This window comes from Oncorhynchus keta, chromosome 26 (assembly GCF_023373465.1).
Source record: "Oncorhynchus keta strain PuntledgeMale-10-30-2019 chromosome 26, Oket_V2, whole genome shotgun sequence".
Taxonomy (NCBI): Eukaryota; Metazoa; Chordata; class Actinopteri; order Salmoniformes; family Salmonidae; genus Oncorhynchus; species Oncorhynchus keta.
Genome location: NC_068446.1, coordinates 29,360,756 through 29,374,105, shown reverse-complemented (window position 1 = coordinate 29,374,105; position 13,350 = coordinate 29,360,756). Strand labels below are relative to the sequence as shown.

The 13,350-nt window shown below is 43.9% G+C and overlaps 1 protein-coding gene across 4 annotated transcripts in view; it reads left to right on the top strand.

Moving 5' to 3' along the window:
- The window catches only part of cpamd8 (C3 and PZP like alpha-2-macroglobulin domain containing 8), a 58,693-nt gene that overhangs the window by 7,034 nt on the left and 38,309 nt on the right, over positions 1-13,350 (top strand). For all 4 annotated transcript variants that reach the window (XR_004820624.2, XR_004820623.2, XM_035737590.2 and 1 more), the window contains exons 2-15: positions 3,270-3,421; positions 4,179-4,201; positions 4,713-4,878; positions 5,088-5,140; positions 5,691-5,708; positions 6,394-6,448; positions 6,549-6,662; positions 9,054-9,138; positions 9,269-9,377; positions 9,506-9,733; positions 9,878-10,048; positions 10,421-10,549; positions 12,530-12,722; positions 12,932-13,107. Coding sequence is in view for 2 of the 4 variants with exons in the window: in XM_035737590.2 (XP_035593483.1) it covers positions 3,270-3,421; positions 4,179-4,201; positions 4,713-4,878; positions 5,088-5,140; positions 5,691-5,708; positions 6,394-6,448; positions 6,549-6,662; positions 9,054-9,138; positions 9,269-9,377; positions 9,506-9,733; positions 9,878-10,048; positions 10,421-10,549; positions 12,530-12,722; positions 12,932-13,107 (1,672 nt within the window). In the remaining 2 variants the exon portion in view is untranslated. The remainder of the gene's footprint in view (positions 1-3,269; positions 3,422-4,178; positions 4,202-4,712; positions 4,879-5,087; positions 5,141-5,690; positions 5,709-6,393; positions 6,449-6,548; positions 6,663-9,053; positions 9,139-9,268; positions 9,378-9,505; positions 9,734-9,877; positions 10,049-10,420; positions 10,550-12,529; positions 12,723-12,931; positions 13,108-13,350) is intronic.

Here is a 13,350-nt window from a genome sequence, read left to right as displayed (position 1 = left end):
TAGGCCCCCGCCCCGTGTCTTACCAAAGGCTGCTGTTCCATCCTGCCGGTAGAGTGTATAAACCTCCAGCTGTATGTTGTTAACATCTTCGTTCAGCCACGACTTGGTGAAACATAAGAAATTACAGTTTTTAATGTCCCGTTGGTAGGATATACGTGCTTTCAGTTTGTCCCATTTATTTTCCAGCGATTGAACGTTAGCTAGCAGGATGGAAGACAAAGGCAGATTAGCCACTTGTCGCCTGATCCTCACAAGGCTCCCTGATATTTTTCCGCAAAATCTCAGTTTTCTTCTCCAGCCTATGACAGGGATCTGGACCTGATCAGGTGTCTGTAATATATCCCCCCCGTCCGACTCATTGAAGAAAAACTCTTAGTCTAATCTGAGGTGAGTAATCTCAGTTCTGATGTCCAGAAGCTCTTTTCGGTTTTAAGAGATTGTAGCAGCAACATTATGTACAAAAGAAGTTACGAACAACGCGAAAAAACAAACCAAATAGCATCCCTGGCCCCATTACTGCCTCACACCTGTATTTGGGGAGTTTCTCCCATTCTTGTCTGCAGATCCTCTCAAGCTCTGTCAGGTTGCATGGGGAGCGTCGCTGCACAGCTATTTTCATGTCTCTCCAGTGATGTTCGATCGGGTTCAAGTCCGGGCTCTGGCTCAAGAACATTCAGAGACTTGTCCCGAAGCCACTCCTGTGTTGTCTTGGCTGTGTGCTTAGGGTCGTTGTCCTGTTGGAAGGGGAACCTTCGCCCCGGTCTGAGCGCTCTGGAGCAGATTTTCATCAAGGATCTCTCTGTTCTTTGCTCCGTTCATCTTTCCCTCGATTCTGACGAGTCTCTCAGTCCCTGCTGCTGAAAAACATCCCCACAGCATGATGCTGCCACCACCATGCTTCACCGTAGGGATGGTGCCAGGTGTCTTCCAGACATAACGCTTGGTATTCAGGCCAAAGAGTTCAATCTTGGTTTAATCTGAACAGAGAATCTTTTTTCTCATGGTCTGAGAGTCTTTGGGTGCCTTTTGGCAACTCCAAGCAGACTGTCATGTGCCTTTTTCTGAGGAGTGTCTTTCGTCTGGCCACTCTACCATAAAGGCCTGATTGGTGGATTGCTGCAGAGATGGTTGTCCTTATGGAAGGTTCTCCCATCTCCACAGAGGATCTCTGGAGCTCTGTCAGTGACCATCGGGTGCTTGGTCACCTCCCTGACCAAGGCCCTTCTACCATTATTGCCTAGTTTGGCCTTGACGGCCAGCTCTAGGAAGAGTCTTGGTGGTTCCAAACTTCTTCCATTTAAGAATGATGGAGGCCACTGTGTTCTTGGGGACCTTCAATGCTGCTGAAATGTTTTGCTACCTTTCCCCAGTACTGTACCATCAAAACAATCCTGTCTCAGAGTTCTACGGACAATTCCTTCAACCTCATGGCTTGGTTTTTGCTCTGACATGCACTGTCAACTCTGAGACCTTATATAGACAGGTGTGCGCCTTCCCAAATCATGTCCAATCAATTGAATTTACAACAGGTGGACTCCAATCCAGTTGTAGAAACATCTCAAGGATGGTTAATGGGAACAGGATGCACCTGAGCTAAATTTTGAGTCTCATAGCAAAGGGTCTGAATTCTTATGTAAATAAAGTATTCATTTTTTTATTTGTAATAAATTAGCAAACATTTCCAAAAACCTTTTTTTGCTTTATCATTGTGGGGTATTGTGTGTAGATTGACGAGGGAAACATTTATTAAGGCTGTAAACGTAACAAAATGTGGAAAAAGTCAAGGGGTCTGAATACTTTCCAAATGCACTGTAGTGTGGGAGACATCTTTTAAATAGAGATTTGAATCTAGATCCGTCTCTTTACACTACACACGTATCTCTCCTGGACCTAGTTTGTGCTGTCAAAGTGATGTAGTGTGAAGAGGCCCTAAGGATGCTATCTGTCGGGCTGCTGTCAACAGTATTCCAGAGACTAACTGTGGAGAAGTCTGCTGTGTTAATAATTTCAAAGGGTTACAAGCTGTGCTGCCAAATGCTCCAGAGGGGAGCCCAGCCCACCACACCATTGAGATCGCTATGGGACTAATACCAGCTTTCCTAACAAAAGAACGTCAGTCCTCAAGCACTTGAGACTGAGCTCTGAGGAGGCATGCAGAAACCACTGTGACGTTCAATGCATCATTAAAATAAGGTCCTCAGCACCTGACGCAAGCTTATCAAAAAGCTGCTTGAACTTGCTGCAGATCAAACATTGAGAGTCATTTTCCTCCTATTATCTTTCTATTCCCAAAGCCCCATTTTCCAAGGGATTTTCTCATGACTCTGTGTGACTTAGATTGCCTCTGGCCCCCAAGCACTGTAATGTTAACCACCTGATCTGATACTAAGACATACAATTGGGATGGTGGATTCAATGCTCATTCTAATTTGGTTGATATTGAGGAAAGTTTAAAATGGGAGCTCCCATGTCTGGAAAACAAACTATCATACCTGAATGACACAGATTACTTTTTGAAAATGTTTTTGTTAATTTTAACTCGTGAAAAAAGGGAAATAAGCATGTAATATTGCAGTAGTAACAGTCATGTAATAGTTTGATTAAAGTTCCATATGGAACCTTAGTATGACTCCAAACTAAGGTCAGTGAACTTCTGGAACTCTTTAAAATGCAACTGCCAGTGAACCCCTTGCGCCGCTCTCATTTATGGTGGTCCTCTGCCAACCAGTTGTAAAAATGTAATTGTACTTTCAGAATGTTTTATGTACTTCTGCGGATGACCTTTGGCCTCCGACCCTTCTGACAGCCGTCTTTCCTCGACTAAATGTCAGAGTTGACTGTTTTTAATCTTGGTCATTGTGTTTAAAAAACAACTAGGTTACATCAGAAGTGGTGCCAGACCACACAACTAGAACACTAGAGCAGAGCTCTTTTGGCTGACAGGTACTGTGTCCCTACTATCCTCGCAATTAAACCTGATCTCACTTTGCAAATCCCTTGAGGACTCTGTGTGTGTGTGTGTGTATATAGATACTGTCTTGTGTAACATCATAAACAGCCATATTTGGAGGCCAGGAGGGTGAAGTTGGGGCCGCTGGTGTGTTGATATTGGGTGTTGCTGCTTGCTCTAAGCATACTGGAATAAGAATGATCTACCTATCAGAAAATGGAGAAAGAAACCACCAAACACCAAATTTGTGAACCCCTGGCTGAACGTTTCTACGATGCCCTGTCTGTTGACCAACACCCCTCTCATTCCTGGACACTAGGGGTTACCTAATCGCTGCTCCCTCAGTGTTCCGTGCTGGTGTGGAGGAGGCTTTGAGTGTCACAATCTTCAACGCTGTGGAGGAGACGCACGTCCAGGTCCAGCTCTCTGTGAAGGGTGAGACAGTGGCGTACAGCCAAGGCACAGTGCTAGGTGAGGACCACCCCCCCACACACACAAGCTAACATAGGAGCACACACCACCATTTCTTACACTGAGAGTGCACACACACTTCCAGGGGAACACACAGCATGAGGCTGATTGACCTGTCGGGTACAGTGTATACTTCTGACCCCACAGGGCCCTTAACGGATGTCGCGTTCGATATGGGGTTTATTGTTAAGCCTGGCTATTGTGTATCTATGTGGGATTTGTTTGACAGCAGTACAAATAGATGGGACTTCAGCGCTTCATTGAAAGAGCCTGCAGCTGTATCTCCTGCAGAGAGTGCATCACTCCAGTTCCACTGGTCTTTCTTTACTCAAAATTGGCTTTATCGTAAAGATTCATGATGTTTCCTTTTCACGGTTAGGCGTAAGGTATGCAGTGTGGTTATGGTTTGGTTTAAAATCAGAATTTATTAATAGAAATTGTAGAAATAGGTGGGGTTAAGCCATAATTATTCATCTGTGGCTGTGGTAACTAGTGACGACCCCTTGATTGGCCAGAGATTCAACAGAACTGTTTATTGTGATGTATCAAAGGTTTAACCAGGCAGTATATAACTATGGTTCTTGATTACTGTAAACTGCAAGGACGGAAACCAGTATACACTGTGGCACTCAAGGCCCGGTGTTGACACAAGTTAATGTTCCTTGATCAAACCACACAATCACAAGAACTCAAATCATTTTGATCGGAATATTTTGCCTTGTTTTGTGTGATTTTTATTCATTTTTTTCCATTTCAGACAAAGGCACAATCAAATTAAAGGTGAGAGCGACGTCATTGTGTTCAACGGCATTTCTGTCTATCGTTTGTTAATTGTTTTTTTTATCTTTGTTGTGTAGTGTTGTGAATAAAAACATAATTGTTGTTTCAAGAGTGTAAAATGGTTGTGGCTCCAGCTGCACAGTAGTGAGATCCCAGTCAGTTTGTCCATATTCCACAGATGACATGCAAAACAAAACTAACATCATTTGTATGTGAACATCTGCCTTTTTGCACATTCATTTGGAATAAGGTAATAGCCTCAAATATAATATGCAACAGCTGTTGATGTGCATGTAAGGGTCTGCAGGCCCCAAAGGCTGGAATGGATCAATCCAACATTCACGACTTGATTCCTCCACTCCTCTAACCCCCAACCCTGTCTTTATCAAATATAGTCTCGTATTGTCCACTGTGGTTGGTAGGCACTTTAGCAAGGGGTTTGACACGGGTCTGTGTGGTGTTGTGTTAGGTACCGCATTCCTGAAGATATATGTGCCCTTCCTGGTTTCAGGTCCCTCGTGGTCTGAGAGGTCAGGCCCATCTGAAGGTGTGGGGGAATCGCCACATCACTGAGCGGGGGTATATCTTCCACAACTACACCACTGTCACTGTGGACAGCAAGGGCACAGCCGTCTTCATCCAGACGGATAAGCCAGTCTACAAGCCCAAACACAAAGGTCTCAGCCTTCCAGGCCCTTCCAGTAGCAGCCATTGTCCTACTCATAAACCTCTGTAGATAGATTTATTCATCGGCCATTGTGTGTTGTAAGAAGCCAGTCTTAATAGCAGCCCAGGAGAAAGCTAATGACATGACATGGATTGTTTATTGCACTCTACATTAGAAATGCATTGAAATGGGTAATAATCTGTGCCTCTCTCAATCCAGTGCTCATCAATGTGTACTCTGTCACTCCGGATCTGAGGCCAGCCAATGACAAGGTAATGCACCCAGTCTCTCACATCAAAGCCAAGACATCACACCCACTTACAGGGAATTAATGAGATGTGAAATATGAGAATCAGGTGTGTTGATCTAATGTTTATCAGTGGGCCTTGATTCCAAGCAGCTGGCCTCCTCTCCTTTGATGTGTTATGGCTTTTAATGAAGGGTGGTATCAAGCTAGTTTTCACACACCTATTTTTCCAACATTCTGTCAGAGGGTAGTGAAGTGGGGGAAACCTGGCCTGAGCCTGAATGCACACTAAATGTACAGTAACCTATTTACCATCACAAACCTTGCCATTTCTACTACAATTTTTAGAAATGGCTCCAAATATATAGTTGCCGCTGTGTAGACAGTGTGTTTATTGATGGCTGGAGCTATAAAGGTCTGCTGCTGGCAAAGGCTAACGCTCGCACTCACAGATGGATGATTGTTGGAGAGGGGGGAGGAGGTGGAGATATTTTGCCATGTGGCTGTGCAGTTTGTCTAATGTGTGTGCCGTCCTTGACTCATTTTTTTTACTCTTCTTCTTCTCCTGGTTGCAGATTGAGGCCTACGTTTTGGTAAGTGGAGGGAGGGACCACCCGGACCTAGAGGGAGGGCCACGGGACATTGGGGGTTTAGTCTCCCAACCCCAGGCAGGAGATTACAGGGCAGGGAAGGGCTCAATTTGATAACAGGCCTGGGCTTTGAGCTCCAGCCTGGCCCTTACATCTTGCCCAGCTAATGCTGCACACCTCCTCTCTCTCTCTTCTCCATCTCTCTCTCTTCTCAATCTCTCTCTGTCCCTCTCACATCCTCTTGTGCTCTGTCTGCGGTATCTTTTCTGGGCAAATATGCTGCTTGGTGTTAAAATGTCTGAGGAAGCTCTGGAAACGGGCTCAGCTCAGTGACTAAGAAACTGTGTAGCTGTTTGTGTTATTCTGTCACCTGCAGCCTGCAGTCCCGTGCCCCTCTTGGTCAGGGAAGTTTCTGTGCGAGTGGCTGAAATGAACTGATTGACAGCCGTTAGTGATAGTCTTTCCCCTTGAGTCAGAGCCAGGTCAGTGTATGTAAGAAGTAGCTTACTGTAGGATTTCATCACGCAGGGGTTACCCCCAATATATTTATTAGCATAACCCTTACATAACTTTACTCATGAGTACTTATGTAAGTTCACATCTTTCAGGTAGGGAGAAACAGAGTAATGCATAATTTGATGAAAGTACAATCTCTCGATCAACTGTGTATTCATACTCTGGGTTGCAGGACCCAAGAGGGTCTCGGATGGTCCAGTGGAAAGGGCTTAAACCCCTCTGCTGTGGTGAGAAACTCCCTATGTCATCATTATCATCATCTACTGTGTAGTGACTGCTGTAGTTCATGTGGCGTTGATCTTTTTTGACCCCTGCTTCTCTCCTCAGGGGTCATCAACATGAGTTTCCCTCTCTCAGACCAGCCCGTGTTTGGAGAGTGGTTCATCTTTGTAGAAATGCAGGGGCACACCTACAACAAGTCCTTTGAAGTGCAGAAGTATGGTGAGTTGCTACTTGCTACCTGAAAGTGGACCATTTATCAAATCAAACAACATTTTATTTGTTGCCTGCTCCGAATACAACAGGTCTAGACTTTACTGTGAAATGCTTAGTTACGAGCTCTTTCCCAACAATGCAGAGTTTAAATGAAATAATTTTTTTTTCTTCTCGCAAATAACAAGAAAAATAAAATAGTAACATAATAAAATAACAATAGCGAGGCTATATGCAAGGAGTACTGGTACTGAGTCAATGTGCAGAGGTACGAGGTAGTTGAGGTAATATGTACATGTAGGTAGGGGTAAAAGTGACTAGGCTATTAGGTAGCAGCTGCAACAGCGTTTGTGTCTATATGTGGGTGTGTTTCTGTGGCGTCAATATGCGTGCGTGTGTGTGTTTTGTGTGTGTGTGAGCGTATGTAGTGTGTGTGTGTGTGTGTGTGTGTGTGTGTGTGTGTGTGTGTGTGTGTGTGTGTGTGTGTGTGTGTGTGTGTGTGTGTGTGTGTGTGTGTGTGTGTGTGTGTGTGTGTGTGTGTGTGTGTGTGTGTGTGTGTGTGTGTGTGTGTGTGTGTGTGTGTGTGCGTGCGTGTTGGAGTGTCAGTGTAGTATGTGTGTGCATAGAGCCAGTGCAAGGATAGCGGGTCAATGCACATAGTCCGGGTAGCCATTTTGATTAACTGTTGTGCCCTCTTCACGACTGTGTTGGTGTTTGAACCATGATAAGTCCTTAGTGATGTGGACACCAAGAAATTTGAAGCTCTCAACCCGCTCCACTACAGCCCTGTCGATGTGAATGGGGGCATGCGCGGCCCTTGGTTTCCTTTCGTCCACGATCAGCCCCTTTGTCTTGCTGACGTTGAGGAAGAGGTTGTTGTCCTGGCACCACACTGCCAGGTCTCTGACCTCCTCCCTGTAGGCTGTCTCATTGTTGTCGGTGATCACTCCAACCACCGTCGTGTCATTGGCCAACTTAACCATGGTGTTGGAGTCGTGCGCGACAACAAAGTCATGGGGCAACAAGGAGTACAGGAAGGGACTAAGTATGCAACCCTGAAAGGCCCCCGTGTTAAGGGTCAGCGTCGTGGATGTGTTGTTGCCTACCCTCGCCACCGGCCCATCAGGAAGTCCAGGATCCAGTTGCAGAAGGTTTTTAATCTCAGGGTCTTTAGTTTAGTGATGAGCTTGGAGGGAGCTATGGTGTTGAACACTGAGCTGTAGTCAATGAAAAGAATTCTCACATAGGTGTTCCTTTTGTAGAGGTAGGAAAGTGGAGTGCAATAGAGATTGTGTCATCTGTGGGTCTGTTGGGGTGTTATGCGAATTGGAGTGGGTCCAAGGTATCTTGGATGATGGTGTTGATCTGAGCCATGACCAGCCTTTTAAAGCATTTCATGGTTACAGATGTGAGTGCTATGGGGCGATAGTCATTTAGACAGGTTACCTAGGCGTTCTTGGGCACAGGGACTATGGTGGTCTGCTTGAAACATGTAGGTATTACAGACTGGGTCAGGGGCAGGTTGAAAATGTCAGTGAAGACACTTGCCAGCTGGTCAGCGCATGTTCTGAGTACACGTCTTGGTAATCTGTCTGCCGCCCTGCGGCCTTGTGAATGTTAACCTGTTTACAGGTATTAGTCACATCGGCTATGGAGAGCATGATCACACAGCCGTCCGGAACAGCTGGTGCTCTCATGCATATTTCAGTTTTGCTTTCCTCGAAGTGAGCATAGAAGGTAAACTACATGACCAAAAGTGTATGGACACCTGCTCGTCGAAAATCTCATTCCAGAATCATGGGCATTAATATGGAGTTGGACCCCCCTTTGCTGCTATAACAGCCTCAACTCTTCTGGGGAGGCTTTCCACTAGATGTTGGAACATTGCTGCAAGGACTTGGTTCCATTCAGCCACGATGCATTAGTGAGGTCGGGCACAGATGTTGGGCGATTAGGCCTGGCTTTCAGTCAATGTTCCAATTCATCCCAAAGGTGTTCGGTGGGGTTGAGGTCAGGGCTCTGTGCATGCGAGTCAAATTCTTCCACACTGATCTCGACAAACTATTTCTGCACAGGGGCATTGTCATGCTCAACAGGAAAGGGCATTCCCCAAACTGTTGCCACAAAGTTGGAGGCACAGAATTGTCTAGAATGTCATTGTATATTGCAGTGTTAAGTTTTCCTTCACTGGAACTAAGGGGCCTAGCCCGAACCATGGACCAACTCCATACTAATGCCCAGGATTTTAGAATGAGATGTTCAACGAGCAGGTGTCCACATACTTCTGGTCATGTAGTGTATGTTCAAAGACCCTTCTGTTTGAGGTGGTATTTATAGGTTTGAACTGGGACTGTATAACCATGTTGTGGACCCCTCTACCTCTTCCTCTACTCCACACAGTGATGCCCAAGTTTGAGCTGGTGATAGACCCTCCACGGTACATCCGGGACCTGAACACGTGTGAACAGGCCACCGTGAAGGCCAGGTGAGTGACTAACTCACAGGATTCACCTCATCCTAATGTGATGCTCTAACACATACTGTTCTTTAAGCATTAGAGAGGCAAAGTAGCAGCTCTACTCCTGTTTGAACACAAATTACTTTTCTCTCTTTAGGTATACCTTTGGGAAGCCTGTGACAGGGAAGATGACACTGAACATGACTGTGAATGGAGTTGGGTACTACCGACATGAGGTGGGCCATCCTGTGGTCAAGACCATGGAGGTGAGTCAACCCAGCTCTAGTGTTGAAGAATCTAAAACAGGAAAATGGAATCACATTCAAGTCTGCTGAGTTTCCCCTTTTTAGGATAAATTTAAGATATTTAAGTCTGTTTCATCCACTATTATTAGATCAAAGGCTCAGCATCCTTCAGCCTGTGTGTCAAAGACATGATGCCCCTGGATGTGGCTGATCACTTCCGGGGCACGGTGAGCATGTGGGTGTCAGTGACCAGCGTGGACGGAGGGCGGCAGACCATGTTCGATGATTCCACCCCAGTTCACAAGCAGCGTATCGACATCAAATACTCAAAGGACACTCGTAAACAGTTCAAGCCTGGTCTGCCCTACAAGGGAAAGGTAAGAGACAGCCAAAGGTATTCATACCACTGACTTCACATGGCCTCTATCAAGGGAAGCTGGACTGTACAAGACTTGGGTTCACTTATGCGTCTCCATGCGAGAGACCTGACTGTCTGTCCACCCTGTCCTTCTGTCCACCAGGTAGAGGTAACCTATCCTGACGGTAGCCCAGCGGATGGGGTGCGGGTGCGTGTGAAGGCAGAGCTGACCCCTAAGGACAACGTGTACACCAGCGAGCTGACGTCCAGGGACGGCCAGGCAACATTCGAGATCCCCTCCATCCCCACTGCTGCACAATACGTCTGGCTGGAGGTCAGTAGGCCTTGGAGATGGAGAGTTTGAGGGAGAGAGAGGTGTAAATGAACACGGTTAGGGCTTAGTTAGCTTCCCATCATTTTTTATTGATTTATTTAACCTTTATTTAACAAGGCAAGTCAGAGCTTTTCATAAAACCGAGCGCTGGAGAGTTGGTTATGATTTGCGAGAACAGAGAAATGTGAAATGAAGATGCAGTGAAATGTCCGTTAAAATGTTTGTAAACGGGTGCTAGTCAACAAAGTTGAACAATTTATCAGCTGAGCTTAGTGGGCTGAGGCTGTTAGGTGCAATCAGGATTTTGCTTGATGTCATAGTCTAGAGAGTGAAGTGTATTGCTGGGTTAAATCCTGTGGTGTTGTGCCCCAGACCAAGGTGACAGCTATAGATGGCCGTCCGGCTGGAGACCAGTACCTCCCCAGCTACCTGTCTATCAGCAGCTGGTACTCCCCCAGCAAGTGTCACATCCAGATCCAGAGCCTCAGTGCTCCTCTGAAGGTAGGCACACCTCTCACTCTACTATCATTACTTTACTATCCACTTTACTATCATTACTTTACTATCCACTTTACTATCATTACTTTACTATCCACTTTACTATCATTACTTTACTATCCACTTTACTATCATTACTTTACTATCCACTTTACTATCATTACTTTACTATCCACTTTACTATCATTACTTTACTATCCACTTTACGCCACTTTACTATCATTACTTTACTATCATTACTTTACAATCATTACTTTACTATCCACTTTACTATCATTACTTTACTATCCACTTTACTCCACTTTACTATCATTACTTTACAATCATTACTTTACTATCCACTTTACTATCATTACTTTACTATCCACTTTACTCCACTTTACTATCATTACTTTACAATCATTACTTTACTATCCACTTTACTATCATTACTTTACTATCCATTTTACTCCACTTTAATATCATTACTTTACTATCCACTTTACTATCATTACTTTACTATCCACGTTACTATCATTACTTTACTATCCACTTTACTCCACTCTACTATCATTACTTTACTATCCACTTTACTCCACTTTACTATCATTACTTTACTATCCACTTTACTATCATTACTTTACTATCCACGTTACTATCATTACTTTACTATCCACTTTACTCCACTCTACTATCATTACTTTACTATCCACTTTACTCCACTTTACTATCATTACTTTACTATCCACTTTACTCCACTTTACTATCATTACTTTACAATCATTACTTTACTATCCACTTTACTATCATTACTTTACTATCCATTTTACTCCACTTTACTATCATTACTTTACTATCCACTCTACTATCATTTCTGTACTATCCACTTGAATCCACTCTACTATCATTCCATTACTATCTACTTTACTAGCATTACTTTACTATCCACTTTACTCCGCTTTACTATCATTACTTTACTATCCACTTTAATCCACTTTACTATCATTACTGTACTATCCACTTGAATCCACTCTACTATCATTACGTTACTATCTACTTTACTATCATTACTTTACTATCCACTTTACTCCACTTTACTACATTACTTTACTATCCACTTTACTCCGCTCTACTATCATTAATTTACTATCCACTTGAATCCACTCTACTATCATTACGTTACTATCTACTTTACTAGCATTACTTTACTATCCACTTTACTCCACTCTACTATCATTACTTTACTATCCATTTTACTATCATTACTTTACTATCCACTTTACTCCACTTTACTATCATTACTTTACTATCCACATTACTCCACTTTACTATCATTACTTTACTATCTACTTTACTCCACTTTACTATCATTACTTTACTATTTACTTTACTATCCACTTTACTCCACTTTACTATCATTACTTTACTATCCACATTACTCCACTTTACTATCATTACTTTACTATCTACTTTACTATCATTACTTTACTATCCACATTACTCCACTTTACTATCATTACTTTACTATCCACATTACTCCACTTTACTATCATTACTTTACTATCCACTTTACTCCATTTTACTATCATTACTTTACTATTTACTTTACTATCCACATTACTCCGCTTTACTATCATTACTTTACTATCTACTTTACTCCACTTTACTATCATTACTTTACTATCCAAATTACTCCACTTTACTATCATTACTTTACTATCTACTTTACTCTACTTTACTATCATTACTTTACTATTTACTTTACTATTTACTTTACTATCCACATTACTCCGCTTTACTATCAATACTTTTCTATTTACTTTACTACACTTTACTCCACTTTACTATCATTACACATAATCAGGGCTCCAACACCACCATTGAAACATGGGGCACATATCATATATGGATTGTATGTTAACAGTAATAACAGAGTACTACTTATACTATTATAATCATTATGATGCTCATATTGTAAAGGTTTATTCTGAATGTTGTGTTTAGATCGGTGAGGAAGCTGAGGTCACTCTGAAGTCCACCTGTCCCTGTAACTTCACCCTCCACTATGAGATTGCCTCCAGAGGGAACATCATCCAGTCTGGCCAGCAGCAGTCCAACGCTACAGCCCAAAGAAGCAAGAGGGCAGCGGTCACCTTCGACAAGAACATCCACACAACCCAGCAGCCCAGTGGCTCTGGTCAGTACTCGAGTCCCAGATGAGAAGTCTATTTTGTTCCATAATGAAGAGCGGAGTATTTTGACTAATTGACACAATGTTTGGACCAAATATTCCAATACATTCTGCTAACAATAGTTTGTCAAACTCTGTAGATATATGGCTCTGAATCCCCCCTCAGTCTCTTCTCTCCCTCTTCTCCCCCTCTTTCTCTTCCCACACCCCTCCAGATCCGGCGGCCTCCTCCCCACAGGACGAGACAGATAGCTGTATGTCGGTGCTGCATTTCCCCGTGACCCACGCCATGGCGCCCCTCAGTCGTCTCCTGGTCTACTACGTGAGGGAGAATGGAGAGGGCGTCACTGACAGTCTACAGATCCCTGTACAGCCCAGCTTTGAGAACCAGGTACCCTAACAATACCTCCATCTCTCTCTGAGTCCTTACATCCCTCACTGTGCACTGTACATAGTCCTCCCTGTACACAGAGTCCTGCCTGTACACACAGTCCTGCCTGTACACACAGTCCTGCCTGTACACACAGTCCTGCCTGTACATAGTCCTCCCTGTACACATAGTCCTCCCTGTTACACACAGTCCTGCCTGTACACACAGTCCTCCCTGTACACACAGTCCTCCCTGTACACACAG